This window comes from Arachis stenosperma, chromosome 6 (assembly GCF_014773155.1).
Source record: "Arachis stenosperma cultivar V10309 chromosome 6, arast.V10309.gnm1.PFL2, whole genome shotgun sequence".
In the NCBI taxonomy this organism is placed as follows: domain Eukaryota; kingdom Viridiplantae; phylum Streptophyta; class Magnoliopsida; order Fabales; family Fabaceae; genus Arachis; species Arachis stenosperma.
The window spans coordinates 114944888-114968360 of NC_080382.1; the positions used below are offsets into that span (position 1 = coordinate 114944888).

Sequence of the window (23473 nt, forward strand, 5' to 3'; positions counted from 1 at the left end):
GCCCAAGCACACACCAAGTGGACCCCGGAAGTGGATTTTTACGTCATTTACTCATTTCTGTATACCCTAGGTTACTAGTTCACTATTAATAGGACCTTTTGATATTGTATCTCTACCTCATGACTCATTACACGTTTCTAATTGTATTGTCCACGGCATGAGTCTCTAAACCCCATGGTTGGGGGTGAGGAGCTCTGCTGTGTCTTGATGGATTAATGCAATTACTACTGTTTTTCATTCAATCACGCTTGCTTCTATTCCAAGATATCACTTGTTCCTAAACTTGATGAATGTGATGATCCGTGACACTCATCACCATTCTCACCTATGAACGTGTGCCTGACAACCACCTCCGTTCTACCTTAGATTGAGTAGATATCTCTTGGATTCTTTAATCAGAATCTTCGTGGTATAAGCTAGAATTGATGGCGGCATTCAAGAGAATCCGGAAGGTCTAAACCTTGTCTGTGGTATTCTGAGTAGGGTTCAAGGATTGAATGACTGTGACGAGCTTCAAACTCCTGAGGGCTGGGCGTTAGTGACAGACGCAAAAGAATCACTGGATTCTATTCCAACCCGATTGAGAACCGACAGATGATTAGCCGTGCTGTGATAGAGCGCGTTGAACATTTTCACTGAGAGGATGGGAGGTAGCCATTGACAACGGTGAAACCCTACATACAGCTTACCATGGAAGGAGCCTTGCGTGCTTGAAGAAGAAGACAGTAGGAAAGCAGAAGCTCAGAAGATAGAGCATCTCAAAAACCTCAACCTATTCCCCATTACTGCAAAACAAGTACTTATTTCATGTTCTTTTGCTTTTTACAATCAAACCTGATAATTATTGATATCCTGACTAAGAGTTACAAGATAACCATAGCTTGCTTCAAGCCGACAATCTCCGTGGGATCGACCCTTACTCACGTAAGGTATTACTTGGACGACCCAGTGCACTTGCTGGTTAGTTGTGCGGGATTGCAAAAGTGTGATTGCAATTTCGTGCACCACATACGAATATCTGCCAAATGATTTTACCTTTTGCCCTCTGCTTTGTTCTGCGACCCACCTTCAACCTCCTCACCGAGAATCCTTTAATGCGACTATATTCGTTGTAGTAGTCATAAGCTGCCTGCAAGTTTATGAACTCTGTCATTAGGATGTCCTTCGCGATGAGGGCTAAAAATTCAACTATGCCAAACGACCATATCCCGTCAACAATCCTCGCTAATGCTTCTACATCTATGTCTGTATATGCGGCAGACAAATCCATCGCTTCTGCTTCCTCCACCGGCACGGTTTCGCCGCTCATCTCATCCCCCGCAGCCTGCAACAAACAACATACGGCATCGGTAACAACAAGCGGTGGGCCACATCAACAAAAACTGATCAACAGAAAATTTATAAAATGAATAACACACAACCTGCGGCGCATGAACTCGGTCAAAATTAAATGAAAACAAGTAGCTTCGCTCCACAAACCCATTCGCCTGTCACAGTTCAAATATCGCACTGAGTAAAAATTGGCATTATCAAGCATAACTACGAGACACGCAGCTATATCCCACACCCCCTAAAATAATCCCGTACATATGCCGGATCCAACTAAAATCCATTCAAGTATAGCGACCAACCCCAATTTCAACAAACATTTTAATAAGTAACAATTCAAATTCGTCCATGTGCCGCTCTAAACGGCAACCTCCAAACATAAAAAATTTATGACTGTTGGAGACAGGGCGAAGGTACGGGCCCCCAATTGAAACCCACTTCTGGAGCATATCTCCACCCATCTCCCCTGACATTATTGAAGGGTAAATAGCTCAGTAATATCGACACAACATACTTGCGAATTTGGTTGCCCTGTGTGGTCCATTATCTTCCCTTATGGTACACCTCAATTCAGCCAGATTTCGATCTATGCTTCTGTGCCGTTCAATCAAGTGTTCTCTTCTGCCTTGAAGCGCCGTCTCCGTCCACATGGTTCAAACGAAGTTTTATAGTGGCCCTAACACAATTTACACCTACTTATTATTGGAGTTTGGGACTTTTATTTAATAAAGAATTTTCGTCTCCTCCTTCCTTTTTTTTTTCAAAATTCATTCCCAACCGTTATTTTTACTTATTTGTGAACCGACTCTATTTTTTTTTATTAATTCACTTTATTACCTAGTCCATCAAGAATTAGACATATGTCTATCAAAAAGGACAAAATCTGCACTGTTGCATAATATTGTAAGAGAAGTTCAGATTTTGTCACGTGACAAGATTGATTGTTAGATTAGTAATTACTGTTGTTAAGATTAATTATTAATGATCCATTTTTTTTTGAACCTCATTGTGTTGAAATTTTTGGTTCTTGTGTTTAGATGGACAAATAATAGACCTCGATTAATAACCAAAATAGATAGAAGGCTTTAGTTCACTACACTCACATTTAATTAGTATATTTTTAAATATTGGATTTTTCCATGTTTGTAAATCAAATTGCTCGTCTTGGTAGGAGTATTTTTTAATTTTATGTTCAATAAAATTTTAGTTATGTCAGGATTTTGTTTCATAGTCTATCTAAATACCGCTAATCACCTAAAATAAAATAAAAAATGCTTTGAGCAGATTATCATACATTTATGTTATATACAAGGTTGAGAGAATCGAACCGATCAATGAATCGAAAGAATAATTGGTTCACTGATTTAATAATTCGACCGGAGTTTAACTGGGATTCAACCGTTTAATTAAATATAAAATAAAATTATTAAAAATTATAATTTCAAATATTTAAAAAAATATAATCAATTATCAATAAAATTATTTTAGAAAATTTAATAAAACACCATCGATTATTATCCATCAAAATTTAACAAAATCATTCACCACAAGTTCTATAACCACAAATATTTTAGTCCATGCCAACATTGTTCTAAGCAGGTACTTCATGGCTGCAAAGGATCTTTATAAATGCTCCAATCTCAGTTGACAACAAAACCACCACAACTATATTTTAATACAAAGACATCTCAAACATTGATCCCTTCTCTTCCTCAACTTCAACAAACAAACAATAACCTCAAGTCCTCAACAAACAATAACATCAGCAACAAAATCATGAATAAATAACAAATAAATCAGAAACAACAAATAACAAATAAATCAAAATAACCTCAAAAAATTAAAATAAATGAAAATCATAAATCCAGCAAACAAATAAATCAGAAAATCATTACTTGAAGATTTTTGAACATTAGTTTTTTGTTCTTCTCTGCTCATTGCTATTGTGTTGTACTCTTTTTTTTTTTTTTTTTTGCTATGCTAAATAAAATTGTGCAAAAAGTCTAAAAATTTCGATAACCTTTATTTATCTCTGAAAAAATTGTTAATCTTTATTAAAATTTTGTTAAAATTGTGCTGAAAAATATTGTTAATCTTTGTTAAAATTATGCTGAAGCATAAGTTTTTATTTGTAGTTGATCAAATCTTTATAATTGATTTGGTTAATTCAATGTTTTTTTTCTTGTAACGATTTTAGTGAGTTCAATAGTGATATAAATATATAATGACTAATGAATGATAAATTGTTAATAATTAATGAAATAAAAGGTTATATTAAATTTTGGTTAACATAATATTTTATATTTAAAAGACATTTTAAAATTTATATTAGACTATAATTATATTTTAAGATGACTATTAATAATTTATTTATTATTTTAATATAAAACATTTTTTTTAATTAAATCACAGTTGAACTAATTGGCTTAATAAATCAATAAACCAATGACTAAAAACGATTTGATGATCAATTCATTTTTTAAAACCTTGCATATAATAATAACACTACTTGTTCAACCAATATTCTTTCTTCCATCACGTGTTTGTAGTCTGCAAATCCCTGCACCATCACCGTAAAAAATATCGTTTCTTTAGTAATATACCTTTGAATTTTATATTTGTTTAAAAAATTTTGATTTTTTTTTTGCAGTAGAATTAAATAGAATAAGGTTGAGAATTTTAGAATGCGGATAGGGTTAGAATAGAGAGATTTTTAATCCGTGAGTGGAATAGAGTTAAATTTAAAAAAAATTAATATACAAATAAGATTGTGATAGAATTTAAACCCTATTCTATTCTATTTATTATTGGTCATTAACAATCCTAATGGCATATATATGTAAAAAGAATTATTATTTTTTAATTTACTTGGCTATTAGAGTATATGAAAACTAGTTAACGATGAGAAAATTATTTTTCTTCTTATTATAATTAGTAATTTTATTAAATACCATATCCAGTTTAGTCTTATTCATTTTTGTTCATTTTTATTTATATTTTTTTCTCAAATAAAATAAAAAAATTATCTAATTTCCCAAACAAATTATTTTGATAATTTTTTATTTTATTTAAAAAAAATCCCTCTTATTTTTGCTTTTAATCTAATTTAGGAGCTTTCAATTCATCCATTAATAATTAGAATGAAATCATAGTATTTTTGATAGTCAGACTTAGAAATCTAAATTTTATATTTTATATAAGTTATTTCTATCAAAAAATAAATGAATAATTTAATTATCATTAATAATGTTAATACAATTAATAAAAGAACAATTATTTAATAACGATTAATTTTTTAATTTATATGGATATCAAATAAAAAATGTTAAAATTATATGTTTATTTAAAAAATAAACTAATCAAATGATTCGATTTATTTAAGTCATTAATTTATTAACTTGTATACAGCAAAATATATTAGCATATAATTTAAAAGATTTTTTGCTAATAGATTGAAATAATTTTTGAGGTTATTATTTGTAAGACAGTAACTTTTTATATTTAAGAGTTACTTTAGATATTTTTTCTTTAAATTTTTTCATACTAGAGATCACTTCTATATCCGTTTACAAGATAGTTTGTAAAGTACAAAGATTATAAATTGAAAAGTTTAAAAACTTAACAACCAGGGTTATTTAACTTTAAGTTCTGATTATTTTAGGTTTAGATTTTACTTTGTTAATTTATATTATTTATGAAAATTTTTTAATACATTATACATTTGAGTAAATATTACATAATAAATAAAATATAATTATTAAATTATATTTATATTTATTAATCAACAAACTCAATTTAAAATATTATAGAGCTGATAAACTCTAATAATAATTATGTCATTTTGTGTCTTATATAACAATTCTATTATTTAACAAGATAAATCGCTTGATAAAGTGTCTAATTTTAAAATTTTTTATTAAAGTATTAAAAATCAACATTTATAAAAAAATTATGAAATTTACTATTAATAATAAACCTATTAATAAATGCCTTTTGTGACATTTTTTAGATAAATTCTTTTTATTAAACTTAGAAATTCATAATAATAATATGTTAACAAGATTCTAATTATATAATTTAATCATATATATTCGATAATAGATATATTAATACTACAAAAGTTATCCAAATTAATATTAATACTATTATAATTAAATTAAATTAATTTTTATGTATTATAATGTAATGTAAATAGCATAAAATTATAAATACTATTATAGAAATATTTTTAAAAGTGTGTGTGATTGTTGATTGTGAAAATTAAATTATAATAAATACTATAATTTGGTTTAAAATTTAAAATTTTATTTCCCTAATTTTGAGATATATAAATTAAAATCAATCAACTAATATAAATATTTGTGTTTAGATTCTTCAAATAAAAACTACATGCCGAACGCCGTTAGCATTACCGTATTTACTCCATTCCTCTAATCAAATGTTTAACTAACTAATGACACTGAAATACTTTGATAAGATATTTTGCAAACTTATGTCACCCTTATACCATCATGTACATGTGTCACTTAGATTGTGAATAAAATAGAATCTCTTTAAAATCTATATAAATTTAAGGTGATTTCTTTTAAATCCATGCTAATTTTGCGGGTAAGTTATTTTTGTACATGTGTCATCATCTGAGTCATTGATTAAAAATTTTTTTAACTTTTCATTAATACATTTATTGGTTATAGCAAAAGTCTTTAATGAAAATATACCATAACAAATACTACATTAATTATTGTATACATATACTGTATAGTGTATTGGGGAACATTTGCAATTATAATTTGTAATCTCTAACTTGTTTTTCATTTTAAAAAATACCCTCCATCTCTTTCTGAAATTCAACATGCATGTCTCAAAACTTGAAAAACGTATAGAACCCACTACCCATGGTTTTTTCTCCTTCGTTCTATACCCACTACCCAACCCTGAAAGTTGTTATCCTAGAACCCACTACCCAATCCTGTTTCGTTTTTTCGCCTTCGTTCTATACCCAGCGTCCATTTTGCAAGAATGATCTCGTTCGAGTAACAGGTTCTGGAACTGGTGCTTTGGTTCCGTCAGATTGGCGTCAATGTCAACTGAGGAGAGGGCGAACGCTAAACTGATATGGCTTCGGTAGAGAAATTTGTAGCTGAACTTTTGCTTGATTTGAAACTGTGGCTGCTTGAAGCTGATTTACCAACATTCATTTTTTGGCTGGCTTCGAATTAGGTGTGTCCGATTCGGCAAGGTCACCTCCCTCCGAGAGTGCATTTTTTATCCGTTCAAGCTCAAACTTTGGTTGTCATCAAGCTATGTCCGATTAAGTTTTTTTGTTAATCCAGATTAGTTTAATTTGGATGATAGTCTATGCCTTTTAAACGGTTCTCTATTTAGGGTGTTGGATTGTTATTCTGGAATTTGAAAATTAAGTAACATTATCCAGTTTTATGCTGTGGCTAGGTTTGGGGAATTGAAATTAAAACCTTATACTGGGGTCGAAAACAATTGGGTTAGTTTAATTGGTTTTGGTTCATTTAATTTTACATGCAGCTTAGTTTAGCTTCCCGTAGTTACTGTGATTGGCTTTGTTTATTGACATTTTTGGGTAAAATTATAGCAGGGGTTAAATCATGTCCATAAAGGAGGATGATGTGAAGAATGATTCTGATAATGATTTGGGTGATGATTTCGATTATCAACCGAATGCAGAAGATGATGCTGAAGACAACGATGTAGACTCGCTGGATTCTACTATCAAGAGTGAAGAAGTTTGTGGTGTAAAAAGAATAGCAGATTTAATGGTGGAGGATATTTGGAGCCTGGAGTTTAGGATAGAGGATGAGGCTTGCCAATTTTACAACGCTTATTCTTGTTGGCATGGATTTATAATAAGGAAGGACGACATGGTTAGGGATAATCAAGGTAGAATCATTAGTAGGCAACTTGTTTGTGACAAAGAGGGCTGGAGGAATATGAGGTATCTTGATCTGGATGATAGATCAAGGGAGGCAAGGTCACTAACGCGAACCAAGTGTCCAGCTCGGCTTAGGGTAAAGCTTGACTACGGCTGTGGTAGATAAAAGGTATCATGTTTTGTGGAATCGCATAACCACGATCTGACGCCACCTCAATTTGTGCATCTGGTACCGACCAATCGTCGTCTCACTGTCACTGATAAAGTCCAAGTGAAAAATCTTCATAATTTTGGTGTCAAGACCTGCCATATTATGGGGTATATTGCGTTCCAGAAGGGTGGATATTGTCAAGCTGGTTTCACACGCAAAGATTTGTATAACTACATTGATCGTTATCGTCGGTCAAAAATTAAAAATGGGGATGCCAATGCGGCAATAAACTATTTGATTGGCAAGTCAAACAATGATCCACTGTTCTTTGGAAAGTATACGTTCACTAGTGACGAAAGGCTCGAGCATATTTTTGGGCAGATGGGCAGTCAATTATCGACTATAACTGTTTTGGAGATATTATTGCCTTTGATTCAACCTACAAGAAGAATAAATACAACAAGCCTTTGGTCATTTTCTCCGGATGCAATCATTACAGGCAGACTGTTATCTTCGGCTCCGGCTTATTATTCGACGAAACCATAGAGACGTATAAGTGGTTGTTGGAAACCTTTATTGAAGCGATGGGTGGAAAAAGTTCTAAAGCAGTAATAACTGACGGAGACCTTGCCATACAAGATGCAATCAAGAATGTTCTTTCTGATACGACCCATCGGTTATGCGGATGGCATCTGCAGAGAAATGCGCGTGAAAATATAAAGAATCTGAATTTCCTGCGTGATTTTAAGGGTCTTATATACGACAACAACGACCACAGAGACTTTGATCGGAGATGGGCAGCCATTTTGGATAAGTACAACCTTGTTGGGAGTACCTGGATGGAAAAGACGTACGAAACTCGTGCGATGTGGTCCCATTGTTTCCTCCAAGATAAGTTTTTCGGTTACATAAGGACGACGTCACAGTGCGAAGGTATAAATTCTCTCATCAGGTTTTATGTTAATCGCAAGCACACCCTCATTGACTTCATGCACAACCTGGATAGGGCCTTAAAGGAGTATAGAAACAACGAATTAATAGCTGACTTTAAGTCTCAGTGGTCAGAGCTAGTGATGATTACCTCGTTTGAGGTATATGAAAGATCTGCATCATGTTATTTCACTCAAAACATTTTTAAGGAAATTTGTAATGAGATTCAGAGGGCAGGGGCTTTGAACATCATGGTACTAAGCACAACCTTGGACAAGGTAGAGTTCAATGTGACTACTCTTGGAGAGCCGGCCAAAGATTAACGGGTGGAAGTTGATAGAGGTAAGAATCTGTTCTTGTGCTCGTGCAAGCTATTTGAATCACGTGGTATTCCATGTAGTCATGTTTTCTATGCCATGAAGTTCGAAAACGTACTTGAGTTTCCAGATTCGTTGATCTACAAAAGGTGGACAAAGAATGTAAAGAACGAATTTATTAGCACAGAAATGCCCGTGAATGATGACGTCGAAAGGGTGTTAAAGTTTTGAGTTGGTGCATTGGCATCGAATTGCAACAAGCTGTGTGATATTGCTTGCAAGGATCTTGCAGACTTTGACGAAGTCCAGTCTGAACTTGTGAAGTTAGTTATCCGCTTGCAGTCACGCAAACAAGGCAAGTCAACTCCTAATGTTAATGTGGAAGGCATCAACGATCCCTTTGTTGTCAAAAGCAAAGGTGCCCCTTCCAAGAGGTCTTCTTGGAGGAAGAAGAGAGCATGCTCTAATTGCCACAAGTACGGTCATTACTACAAGCGCCGTCCAGACCTGATGCAGCATAGTGTGCAAGGTAACCCTTGCGATCGATCAGAGACCAATGCATCAGCCAAGGACTCAGGTTTTAGTCCAGAAAGGTTTGCTAATTCTTCGAGGTCATTCTCAGTTAAGTCCGAACACTGTTCAAGACCTAAGACCAAGGTACGAATTTTTTATTCTAATTAAGCTCATGCTGTGAAAATCTTCTTCGGTGGGTGTCCCTTTAAAAACAATTAAACTATGTGCATGTATTGCTCTGTTTGCGCAGCCTTTTAAAAAGGGTGGAACAAGGAAATTTACGACGACGGGTATGAGGAACCGGAAGGGTAATAACAACACATTTGATGTGGTAATTTTTGTGACTGTAAACCTCTAATTTTTGTGACATGAACTGGATAAATTAATGCAGTTGTCCTTCTTCTTGTTTAAAAAAAAATTATAAAACAGCGGAGCCTCCATGAAAGCAGCAAATCCATTGACATCGCGTCCATGAATGGATTTTTCAACAAAAATACCTACTCGTTAACACGGGTGCGATGCCTAAAACTCCTTTTAACCACTCTGTGATGAATGACCATTATGGTTTTATGCATGATTATGGGTTCTAATTGGAGATAATCATGTCATAACCAGGTGAAGGAGTCAAACAAGGATTGTGGAAACAAACAAGGATCATACATGGCATTGTTCGCGTCGATGCATAAGACACTTTGAACAATTAGAAGAAGAATTAGTCTTCTGAATTTATTGTTGCAAATATTTCGTGCTATAAGCATGATTTATCCAGATTAAATGAATGGAATGTATTTGCCGTTGCTTGGTATTGAGGAGTTTTAATTTTTAGATATTTACGTTAACTGTGAATATGTCCGTTAGGATGATAATTATGTTCAATAATATATATGTGTTTTGCTTAGATTGCTGTATTTTAGTTCCAGTTAATTGTGGTTGAATTTGGGTTAAGGAGTTCCTACTATTGTGATTATGCAATACAATTGATCAATTAGACATGTGTTAAGGGATTGTTTCCCTACTTAGTGCATTTGATTTTACCAACCAAATTATTAGATTGAATGGTTAACTTCGTAGTCTCCAGGGTTTAATTGTTCGTTGATGATTGTTAATTCTCTTTTGTTACTTTCAGGTTGTGAATCTCGTTTGTTAATTTGAATTTCCTATTGTCATCGCAAATATTTTGGAGGAGAAATGGCTCCCAGGGTATGAAAGCAGTTTCAAATATAGCGAGTGTTTCTTGTACCTTTTTACGGGATTTGTTATGTGTCATCTGTTATATATAAAGCGAAAAACTTATACATACACACATTTATATTTGACCATATCATAGTTTCAATTATTAGGCAGAATAACATTTTGAAGTTGTTGATGTTAGATATTGACAGAATTTAACATTAGGAACAAAAACATTTTGAAACCATAAGGGACATTTCCTTGTGCATTAGCAAATCTTTCTCTGCTTGAAGCTATTTGACTACAGCATGACTTTAATAGGCAGTGTTTTGCTTCATTGGATTTTCACCTCAACATTTCCATAATTTGTTCATCTGGCATCCGTAAGATTGTAAAGTATTATTACCTGAAATTAAAAATTAATAAACAATAACTATAACAAAAGTATATGTGAAAACAGTTCAAGAAATCATGTCTGCAAGATTATAATTACATGATTCATCCAGCCATTTGAACATGCAATTCACACAATCGCATCGTGCAAAAAAAAAAATTAAAATCATTATCATTTTATATTAAGCATACGAATCTCATAAAGCACTTATAGAAGCATCAGATACTATGAATTAACAAGGACATTACAACAACAACCTAGTATTTTAATTTATATTAACAAGTTTTTTATCGATTTTGAAAACCAAACCATTATTCATTTGTGGATATAAACTACATACATAAAATTTATCCATTCCGATACTAACCAATTTTTGAGAAGGCGTCGCAGCATCAATCAGACACGCGTTTGGTCCAACTCTGGTTCCTCCTCATGAATGTAGTTTTAGAATAATTTCCAATAAGACATTCTGTGTTAATTAATATTAAGATAGAAGCAGTATAACAAAACCAGTTTCTATTTTTTGATTTGTAACAAAGGTCATGGACAACCGTTATATCCGATATCGTTTGAACTACCAACCGAAAATAAAATAAAAGGGGAATGGAGCATGAAAGAAGATATTAGTGTTTGGCTGAATGAAGGTTGGCACAGAATTGATGAGTTGCTAAGATTAAAGCATGAATATTTTGTGGTTTTTAAGGGTAACAGTTAATCCAAATTCAAATTTATGGTGATTCGTTTGAGCACCTCAGAGATAGATTATTCAAGTTTGAGAAATTTTCGTAACGATCGCTACCGTCCAAATCGGAAAATCGTTTCCCACACAGCAGTGATCGTCATGGAAATTACTCAAACTCGAATAATCGACCTCTGAGTCACCCTAATGGATCACAACAAATTTAAACTAGGATTTACAGTAACACGTACATACCACAAATACATAAACTTTAATCTTTGTAACTCGAGAACTCTATACCAAACCTTTATTCAACCAAACACTAACCTTTTCTTTCATACTCTCTTTTGCGTTTATTTCATTTATGGTTGGTAATTCCAACGAATTCAAATTCAGAGTATAACAGAAAACCCATTTGATTCGGTTTTCTCCGGACAAAATTTGACCATCTTATTTTCTAACGGCATACACAAAGCTAAGTAGAATAGTACGTACCGATTCAATAGGAGTGGGCGGCAGGAAAATGACTCCGGATACTGTTTACATATAGCTAATTCATCTAAACCGAAGCAAGGAAGATGGTCATTTAGCATCATTTTCGACTGCTCCACTCATCCCGTACAATCAAACATCAGCCTGTACCATAAGAACATACGGAGAAATGCGATTTTAGTCAGAATTCGACTCTACAACAAATAAGTTCATCAACAAATTTAATACATCAAACTATAGAATAACTGGATCTTAGGCTTATATGTGTTCCAGTATGGGTATATGGGGCCTTCATACATCCTTCATGCAGCAGCAAAGGTTATTGAGCATCATAGTCACTATTGTTCGCATGTACCTCATCCATTGGTGTTTCCGGATAGACGGCGGGCTGAAATTTGACCTAAGTACCAACCTGGTTGCAAAAAAAATGATGCGATAAATAACATCGAGAGAAATTCACAAATGATGAAGCAAAGAAATCATACATTCACATACCCGAAAAAAAAATTATCCACCTAACTACTACTAATCCTGTTGGGTTTGGGTATTAGGATTTTCATGAATTTGCTTTCCCGATGGCCACAACCTACTCCGTGGTGACACCCATCTTTCAACCACTGTCCACTTGATTTCAAATTGGAAAAAAGAAAAAAACAATTGAGAAACAGGAGTTTCCTTATAATCAGTAAAGTAAAAAGTCAGTCATCTTAATCCAATAGAAAACGAATGAGAACTTACGATAAAGAGATTCATCTGAACGCCCGAAAGGAACTCACCACCACTAAGACGATAAGCAGACGACTAAGGAAGATAATATAAGAGTATGGGCCGACTGACTTTCTTGATTAATATGGATCTGCCTCTGCTTACATATGCTTAAGGTTCCTTCGAACCTAGCTGGTGTCTGCCTCTGATGACATATGGCTTTATTCAAACGTTAATGGTCTGTCCATCCTTCTCGAGTCACGATTTTTTGTTTAACATTTCATGGGCCAAGAAAACCAAACAAAAAAACCCACACCACATCGGACATTTTTCCCTGAGTAGATCTAAGCCCAACTATAATAAATTACCCATCGTTGATTAATTAATAAAAAAGTAACATGAACAAAAACGTGCGGTTCAGTTGTCTTTCTCATTGATTGGGCCGGATTTTTTAAAAAAAAGTTTGTGCAATTAACAAAAAACAAATTCTCATGAAACCAAGTTAAAAAAAGGTTCTCCAATGAAGAATGGTTAATAAATTTTAGAAAAAATAAATTTAGTTGACTTGATGTTAAAGCCCAACAAAAGAAATTTTGTTTCTTTTCCAAAGGAATAAATCGATTCTAGCATTATTCCCAAAAAAACAAGGAAGGCTATTCTGCCATTTGATCTTGAAAAAAATAATTCCCAGCTCGTTAAAATGACAATGCCACTAATAAACGCACAAAAAACCTACATCATTGGCGAATGCGATTCTGATTTAGTTAATATCCAAATTTGTTTTCAAATTTGTCACATACCAAAAAGCAAATACAATTGTTCAACAACAAACTAACATTTAATTGAGTGAATGTACTTCCTAAAACTACGGCAAAAGTTTTATCATCATGGATGGACAAGCATCTCAAACAAAGGCACATTACGCATTAAGTTCCTCATCATATGGCATCCTATCTGCATCGAACCTGGATGATCGTCACTGGCTCAGTAGATATCACCTCGAAGATCCCCACACCACCTGGCTTGAAGTTGCACAATAAAGTAAAATTCTCCCATCCTCCAGAAATAACACCAAAGCTACCCTCCCTTTTTCCACTGTACCGTGTAAATGTTGCTTCTACCTCTATGTGGCCGTGTGTAAGGATGATAGGGTGCCTCTGCTCAGTGAAGTGACTGAGATGAGGGACATTGGGCTGATGATTTTAACACGATATATTTCAGTTAGTATCGGGCAAATTTAATGCTTCTTCAGTAAAAAAACTTGGAAACAAAAGCTTGCAAAAAGTAAACGCTTACCAATAATCGAGACGACATCATGCGAGCAGTTAGGTCCATCACAAAAAAGGGCCACTTGCTTTTTACCTTAGCAGCAACGGCTTTAGCACTGGCTAAAGGAGGGATGTTGATACATGGTGCACGAAATTGTGATCACTACTTTTACACAAAACAATCCCCGGTAATGAATCCAAAAACTTGGTGCTCAATACCATGGCATAAACACAACTTCGCACAACTAACCAGCAAGTGCACTGGGTCGTCCAAGTAATACCTTACGTGAGTAAGGGTCGATCCCACGGAGATTGTTGGTATGAAGCAAGCTATGGTCACCTTGTAAATCTCAGTCAGGCAGACTCAAATGGGTATTGTGATAAATGAATAAAGCATAAAGATAAAGATAGAGATACTTATGTATATCATTGGTGAGAGCTTCAGATAAGCGTATGAAGATGCTTTCCCTTCCGTCTCTCTGCTTTCCTACTGTCTTCATCCAATCCTTCTTACTCCTTTCCATGGCAAGCTTATGCAAGGGTTTCACCGTTGTCAGTGGCTACCTCCCATCCTCTCAGTGAAAATGTTCCTATGCTCTGTCACAGCATATGGCTAATCAGCTGTCGGTTCTCGGTCAGGCTGGAATAGAATCCAGTGATTCTTTTGCGTCTGTCACAAATGCCCCGCCTGCTAGGAGTTTGAAGCACGTCACAGTCATTCAATCATTGAATCCTACTCAGAATACCACAGACAAGGTTAGACCTTCCGGATTCTCTTGAATGCCGCCATCAGTTCTCGCCTATACCACGAAGACTCTGATCTCACGGAATGGCTGGCTCGTTTGTCAGGCGAGCACTCGGTTGTCAGGCGATTAACCATGCTTCGTGTATCAGGAATCCAAGAGATATTCACTAGAGCCTCGTATGCTTGTAGAACAAGAGTGGTTGTCAGTCACTTTGTTCATGAGTGAGAATGATGATGAGTGTCACGGATCATCACATTCATCAAGTTGAAGAACAAGTGATATCTTGGACAAAGAACAAGCGGAATTGAATAGAAGAACAATAGTAATTGCATTAATACTCGAGGTACAGCAGAGCTCCACACCTTAATCTATGGTGTGTAAAAACTCCACCGTTGAAAATACATAAGAACAAGGTCTAGGCATGGCCGTGAGGCCAGCCTCCCAATGATCTAAGATAGCATAAAACTCAAAGATAGCTACCAAGATGTCTAATACAATAGTAAAAGGTCCTACTTATAGAAAACTAGTAGCCTAAGGTGTACAAAGATGAGTAAATGACATAAAAATCCACTTCCGGGCCCACTTGGTGTGTGCTTGGGCTGAGCAATGAAGTATTTTCGTGTAGAGACTCTTCTTGGAGTTAAACGCCAGCTTTTATGCCATTCTGGGCGTTTAACTCCCATTTAGGTGCCAGTTCCGGCGTTTAACGCTGGAATTTCTGTAGGTGACTTTGAACGCCGGTTTGGGCCATCAAATCTTGGGCAAAGTATGGACTATCATATATTGCTGGAAAGCCCAGGATGTCTACTTTCCAACGCCATTGAGAGCGCGCCAATTGGGCTTCTGTAGCTCTAGAAAATCCACTTCGAGTGCAGGGAGGTCAGAATCCAACAGCATCTGCAGTCCTTTTCAGTCTCTGAATCAGATTTTTGCTCAGATCCCTCAATTTCAGCCAGAAAATACCTGAAATCACAGAAAAACACACAAACTCATAGTAAAGTCCAGAAAAGTGAATTTTAACTAAAAACTAATAAAAATATACTAAGAACTCAACTAAAACTGCCAAAAACATACTAAAAACAATGCCAAAAAGGGTACAAATTATTCGCTCATCACAACACCAAACTTAAATTGTTGCTTGTCCCCAAGCAACTGAAGATCAAATAAGATAAAAAGAAGAGAATATACAATGAACTCCAAAAACATCTATGAAGATCAGTATTAATTAGATGAGCGGGGCTTTTAGCTTTTTGCCTCTGAATAGTTTTGGCATCTCACTCTATCCTTTGAAATTCAGAATGATTGGCTCCTTTAGGAACTCAGAATCCAGATAGTGTTATTGATTCTCCTAGTTAAGTATGATGATTCTTGAACACAGCTACTTATTGAGTCTTGGCCGTGGCCCAAAGCACTCTGTCTTCCAGTATTACCACCGGATACATACATGCCACAGACACATAATTGGGTGAACCTTTTCAGATTGTGACTCAGCTTTGCTGAAGTCCCCAATTAGAGGTGTCCAGGGTTCTTAAGCACACTCTTTTTGCCTTGGATCACAGCTTTATTTCTTTCTTTTTCTTTCTTTTTTTTTTCTCTTTTTCTCTTTTTCCTTCTTTTTTCGTTTTTTTTTGTTTGTATTCACTGCTTTTTCTTGCTTCAAGAATCATTTTTATGATTTTTCAGATCCTCAGTAACATGTCTCCTTTTTCATCATTCTTTCAAGAGCCAACATTCATGAACCACAAATTCAAAAGACATATGCACTGTTCAAGCATACATTCAGAGAACAAAAGTATTGCCACCACATCAATATAATTAAACTGTTGTAAAATTCAAAATTCATGCAATTCTTATCTTTTTCAATTAAGAACATTGTTAATTTAAGAAAGGTGATGGATTCATAGGACATTCATAACTTTAAGGCATAGACACTAAGACACTAATGATCATAAGACACAAACATGGACAAACATAAAGCACAATTTTCGAAAAAACAGAAAAAATAAAGAACAAGGAGATTAAAGAACGGGTCCACCTTAGTGATGGCGGCTTGTTCTTCCTCTTGAAGGTCTTATGGAGTGCTTGAGCTCCTCAATGTCTCTTCCTTGTCTTTGTTGCTCCTCTCTCATGATTCTTTGATCTTCTCTAATTTCATGGAGGAGAATGGAGTGTTCTTAATGCTCCACCCTTAGTTGTCCCATGTTGGAACTCAATTCTCCTAGGGAGGTGTTGATTTACTCCCAATAGTCTTGTGGAGGAAAGTGCATCCCTTGAGGCATCTCAGGGATCTCATGATGAGAGGGGTCTCTTGTTTGCTCCATCCTTTTCTTAGTGATGGGCTTGTCCTCATCAATGGGGATGTCTCCCTCTATGTCAACTCCAACTGAATAACAGAGGTGACAAATGAGATGAGGAAAGGTTAACCTTGCCAAGGTAGAGGACTTGTCCGCCACCTTGTAGAGTTCTTGGGCTATGACCTCATGAACTTCCACTTCTTCTCCAATCATGATGCTATGAATCATGATGGCCCGGTCTAGAGTAACTTCGGACCGGTTGCTAGTGGGAATGATTGAGCGTTGGATAAACTCCAACCATCCTCTAGCCACGGGTTTGAGGTCATGCCTTCTCAATTGAACCGGCTTCCCTCTTGAATCTCTCTTCCATTGGGCGCCCTCTTCACAAATGTCAGTGAGGACTTGGTCCAACCTTTGATCAAAGTTGACCCTTCTAGTGTAAGGATGTTCATCTCCTTGCATCATGGGCAAGTTGAATGCTAACCTTACATTTTCCGGACTAAAATCCAAGTATTTCCCCCGAACCATTGTGAGCCAATTCTTTGGATCCGGGTTCACACTTTGATCATGGTTCTTGGTGATCCATGCATTGGCATAGAACTCTTGAACCATCAAGATTCCGACTTGTTGAATGGGGTTGGTAAGCACTTCCCAACCTCTTCTTCGGATCTCATGGCGGATCTCCGGATATTCACCCTTTTTGAGTGAAAAGGGGACCTCGGGGATCACCTTCTTCAAGGCCACAACTTCATAGAAGTGGTCTTGATGCACCCTTGAGATGAATCTATCCATTTCCCATGACTCGGAGGTGGAAGCTTTTGCCTTCCCTTTCCTCTTTCTAGAGGTTTCTCCGGCCTTGGATGCCATAAATGGTTATGGAAAAACAAAAAAAGCAATGCTTTTACCACACCAAACTTAAAAGGTTTGCTCGTCCTCGAGCAAAAGAAGAAAGAAGAGAGTAGAAGAAGAAGAAATGAGGAAGAAGGGAGTGGCTTTGTGTTCGGCCAAGGAGGGGGAAAAGTGGTGTTTAGGTTGTGTGAAAATGAAGGGGTGAAGAAGGGTTTTTATAGGAGAGAGGGGGGGATAGGGTTCGGCCATTCATGGGTGGGTTTGGGAGGGAAAGTGGTTTGAACTTGAATGGTGAGGTAGGTGGGGTTTTATGAAGGATGGATGTGAGTGGTGAAGAGAAAGATGGGATTTGATAGGTGAAGGGTTTTTGGGGAAGAGGTGTTGAGGTGATTGGTGAATGGGTGAAGAAGAGAGAGAGAGTGGTGGGGATCCTGTGGGGTCCACAGATCCTGTGGTGTCAAGGAAAAGTCATCCCTGCACCAAATGGCATTCAAAATCACGTTTTGAGCCATTTCTGGCGTTAAACGCCGGGCTGGTGCCCATTCCTGGCGTTTAACGCCAGGTTCTTGCCCTTTTCTGCCGTTTAACGCCAGTCTGGTGCCCCTTTCTGGCGTTAAACGCCCAGAATGGTGCCAGACTGGGCGTTAAACGCCCAACTGCTAGCCTCACTGGCGTTTAAACGCTGATGAGCGGATAATTTGTACGCTTTTTGGCATTATTTTTAGTATGTTTTTAGTATGATCTAGTTAGTTTTTAGTATATTTTTATTAGTTTTTAGTTAAAATTCACTTTTCTGGGCTTTACTATGAGTTTGTGTATTTTTCTGTGATTTCAGGTATTTTCTAGCTGAAATTGAGGGATCTGAGCAAAAATCTGATCCAGAGACTCAAAAGGACTGCAGATGCTGTTGGATTCTGACCTCCCTGCACTCGAAGTGGATTTTCTGGAGCTACAGAAGCCCAATTGGCGCGCTCTCAACGGCGTTGGAAAGTAGACATCCTGGGCTTTCCAGCAATATATGATAGTCCATACTTTGCCCAAGATTTGATGGCCCAAACCGGCGTTCAAAATCACCTCAAGAAATTTCAGCGTTAAACGCCGGAACTGGCACCTAAATGGGAGTTAAACGCCCAAACTGGCATAAAAGCTGGCGTTTAACTCCAAGGAGAGTCTCTACACGAAAATGCTTCATTGCTCAGCCCAAGCACACACCAAGTGGGCCCGGAAGTGGATTTTTATGTCATTTACTCATCTTTGTACACCTTAGGCTACTAGTTTTCTATAAGTAGGACCTTTTACTATTGTATTTGACATCTGGGTAGCTATCTTTGAGTTTTATGCTATCTTAGATCATTTGGGAGGCTGGCCATTCGGCCATGCCTAGACCTTGTTCTTATGTATTTTCAACGGTGGAGTTTCTACACACCATAGATTAAGGTGTGGAGCTCTGCTGTACCTCGAGTATTAATGCAATTACTATTGTTCTTCTATTCAATTCCGCTTGTTCTTGTTCCAAGATATCACTTGTTCTTCAACTTGATGAATGTGATGATCCGTGACACTCATCATCATTCTCACTCATGAACAAAGTGACTGACAACCACTCTTGTTCTACAAGCATACGAGGCTTAGTGATATCTCTTGGATTCCTGATAACACGATGCATGGTTGATCGCCTGACAACCGAGTGCTCGCCTGACAAACGAGCCAGCCATTCCGTGAGATCAGAGTCTTCGTGGTATAGGCAAGAACTGATGGCGGCATTCAAGAGAATCCGGAAGGTCTAACCTTGTCTGTGGTATTCTGAGTAGGATTCAATGATTGAATGACTGTGACGTGCTTCAAACTCCTAGCAGGCGGGGTGTTAGTGACAGACGCAAAAGGATCGATGGATTTTATTCCGGCCTGACCGAGAACCGACAGCTGATTAGCCATATGCTGTGACAGAGCATGGGAACATTTTCACTGAGAGGATGGAAGGTAGCCACTGACAACGGTGAAACCCTACATGAGCTTGCCATGGAAAGGAGTAAGAAGGATTGGATGAAGACTGTAGGAAAGCAGAGAGACGGAAGGGAAGGCATCTTCATACGCTTATCTGAAGCTCTCACCAATGATATACATAAGTACCTCTATCTTTATCTTTATGCTTTATTCGTTTATCACTATACCCAATTGAGTCTGCCTGACTGAGATTTACAAGGTGACCATAGCTTGCTTCATAGCAACAATCTCCGTGGGATCGACCCTTACTCGCGTAAGGTTTATTACTTGGACGACCCAGTGCACTTGCTGGTTAGTTGTGCGAAGTTGTGTTTATGCCATGGTATTGAGCACCAAGTCTTTGGAGCCATTACTAGGGATTATTTGAGATGTGAAAAGTATTGATCACAATTTCGTGCACCAAGTTTTTGGCGCCGTTGCCGGGGATTGTTTGTGTATGGACAACTGACGGTTCATCTTGTTGCTTAGATTAGGTATTTTTCTTCAGAGTTCTTAAGAATAAGTTCTAGTGTTTCATGATGATCTATTGAAATCTGGCTGGCTGAAAAGCCATGTCTAATCTTATTGGACCGAGGTTTCAACTGATCATCACAATAGCTGTTGATCTCTATCAATCTTGCTATTGGAGCAATGATTTGCTAAGGCTTGGCTGGCCATTGGCCATGTCTAGTGTTTTGGACCGAAGCTTTCTGTGAAAGCTTGGCTGGCTGCGAAGCCATGTCTAATTCCTGGACCGGAGTCTTAGACTAGCATTGCAATGATTCCTGGAATCCAAACTGAGAATTCTGAAACCTTTATTTTCTATTCTCATATAATTTTCGAAAAAAAGCACAAAAAAAAATTAGAAAATCATAAAAACCAAAAATATTTCTTGTTTGAGTCTAGTGTTTAAATTTAAGTTTGGTGTCTTGCATGCCTTGTTTATTTGATCTTGGTTCTATTTTCAAGTCAATAGTACAGGGAACTGAAGATTCAGAACATGCAGCAGAGGAATTACACAGAAAAAGCTGGACGTTCAAAACGCCCAGTGAAGAAGACAGACTGGCGTTTAAACGCCAGCCAGGGTACCTGGTTGGGCGTTTAACGCCCAAAGAGGTAGCATTTTGGGCGTTAAACGCCAGAATGGATACCATTCTGGGCGTTTAACGCCAGGATGGCACTAGGGGGAAGATTTTGTTTTTCAAATCAAATTTTTTTCAAGTTTCCAAAGTTTTTCAAAATCAAATCTTTTTCAAATCATATCTTTTCAATCAAATGTTTTCAAAATCAATTTCTTTCCTTTTTCAAAGATACTTACTAACAATTAATGATTTGATTGAACATTTCAAGTATATTGCCTTTTCTGTTGAGAAAGGTTTAATGTTTGAATCATATCTTTTAAAATTGTTCTCAAATCAAATCTTTTCAATCATATCTTCTTAACCACATCTTTTTCAAAATAAGTTTTCAATCAAATCTTTTTAGTTTCTAATTTCAAAATCTTTTTCAAAAATCACTTGATTTCTTTTCCACTTTGAATTTTCGAAAATTATCAATCAATTTTTCAAAATGTTTTTGACATCTTCTTAATTAATTTTCGAAAATCTTCTTCCTCTCTTCCCACATCCTTCTATTTATGGAGTACTACTCCTTCTTAATGCACAATTCGAACTCTATCTAATCAAGTTCGAATTCTTCTACCTTCTTTTTTCTATTTTTCTTTTCCTCTGACACCTCAAGGAATCTCTATACTGTGACATAGAGGATTCCATATTTTCTTGTTCTCTTCTCTTTCATATGAGCAGGAGCAGAGACAAAGGCATTCTTGTTGAAGCTGACCCTGAACCTGAAAGGACCTTGAAGCGAAAGCTAAGAGAAGCTAAGGCACAACTCTCTGTTGAAGACCTGACCGAATTCTTCAAAGAAGAAGACATGGCAGCCGAAAACAACAACAATGCCAACAATGCAAGGAAGGTGCTGGGTGACTTTACTGCACCTACTCCCAATTTCTATGGGAGAAGCATCTCTATCCCTACCATTGGAGCAAACAACTTTGAGCTTAAGCCTCAATTAGTTTCTCTAATGCAACAGAATTGCAAATTCCATGGACTTCCAATGGAAGATCCTCATCAGTTTTTAGCTGAATTCTTGCAAATCTGTGACACAGTCAAGACTAATGGGGTTGACCCTGAGGTCTATAGACTGATGCTATTCCCTTTTGCTGTAAGAGACAGAGCTAGAATATGGTTGGACTCACAACCTAAAGAAAGCCTGGACTCTTGGGAAAAGCTAGTCAATGCCTTCTTGGCAAAGTTCTTTCCACCTCAGAAATGGAGCAAGCTTAGAGTGGAAGTCCAAACCTTCAGACAGAAGGATGGTGAATCCCTCTATGAAGCTTGGGAAAGATACAAACAATTAATCAGAAAATGTCCCTCAGACATGCTTTCTGAATGGAGCATCATATGTATTTTCTATGATGGTCTCTCTGAACTATCCAAGATGTCTTTGGATAGCTCTGCTGGAGGATCTCTTCATCTGAAGAAGACGCCTACAGAGGCTCAAGAATTAATTGAAATGGTTGCAAATAACCAATTCATGTACACTTCTGAAAGGAATCCTGTGAACAATGGGACTAGTCAGAAGAAAGGAGTTCTTGAGATTGACACTCTGAACGCCATTTTGGCTCAGAATAAGATATTGACTCAACAAGTCAATTTGATTTCTCAAAGTCTGTCTGGAATGCAAAATGCACCAAGCAGTACTAAGGATGCTTCATCTGAGGAAGAAGCTTATGATCCTGAGAACCCTTCAATGGAAGAGGTGAATTACCTAGGAGAACCCTATGGAAACACCTATAATTCTTCATGGAGAAATCACCCAAATTTCTCATGGAAGAATCAAGAGAAACCTCAACAAGGTTTCAATAACAATAATGGTGGAAGAAACAGGTTTAGCAATGGCAAGCCTTTTCCATCATCTTCTCAGCAACAGACAGAGAATTCTAAGCAGAACCCCTCTGACTTAGCAACCATGGTCTCTGATTTAATCAAAATCACTCAAAGTTTCATGACTGAAACAAGGTCTTCCATTAGGAATTTGGAAGCACAAGTGGGACAGCTGAGCAAGAAAGTTACTGAACTCCCTCCTAGTACTCTCCCAAGTAATACAGAAGAAAATCCAAAGGGAGAGTGCAAAGCCATAACCATGGCCGAACTTGGAGAGGAAGGAGATGAAGTGGACGCCACTGAGGAAGACCTCAATGGGTGTGCACTGACCTCCACTGAGTTCCCCAATGAGGAACCATGGGAACCTGAGGCTCAAAATGAGACAATAGAGATTCCATTGGACCTACTTCTGCCTTTCATGAGCTCTGATGAGTATTCTTCCTCTGAAGAGGATGAGTATGTCACTGAAGAGCAAGTTGCTAAATACCTTGGAGCAATCATGAAGCTAAATGACAAGTTATTTGGAAATGAGACTTGGGGGGATGAACCTCCTTTGCTCACCAAAGAACTGGATGACTTGTCTAGGCAGAAATTACCTCAAAAGAGACAAGATCCTGGGAAGTTTTCAATACCTTGTACCATAGGCACCATGACCTTCAAGAAGGCTCTGTGTGACTTAGGGTCAAGTGTGAACCTCATGCCTCTCTCTGTAATGGAGAAGCTAGGGATCTTTGAGGTGTAAGCTGCAAGAATCTCACTAGAGATGGCAGATAACTCAAGAAAACAAGCTCATGGACTTGTAG

At 36.8% G+C, this 23473-nt stretch overlaps 1 protein-coding gene and 1 non-coding gene across 2 annotated transcripts; one reads left to right on the forward strand and one right to left on the reverse strand.

Moving 5' to 3' along the window:
* The first annotated feature begins 6950 nt into the window (after positions 1–6950).
* On the forward strand, positions 6951–7400 carry LOC130934444 (protein FAR1-RELATED SEQUENCE 5-like). The gene has a single exon (XM_057864016.1). The coding sequence runs from the start codon at positions 6951–6953 to the stop codon at positions 7398–7400; it is 450 nt and encodes a 149-aa protein (XP_057719999.1).
* A 14662-nt stretch (positions 7401–22062) lies between these two features.
* On the reverse strand, positions 22063–22170 carry LOC130937421 (small nucleolar RNA R71). Its single transcript, XR_009068642.1, has one exon. It is a non-coding gene; the product is annotated as a small nucleolar RNA R71 (small nucleolar RNA).
* Positions 22171–23473: the final 1303 nt, after the last annotated feature.

What these genes read in the sequence shown, in the direction of transcription:
- LOC130934444 (XM_057864016.1), top strand. Translation starts at nt 6,951, where the DNA reads ATGTCCATAAAGGAGGATGATGTGAAGAATGATTCTGATAATGATTTG.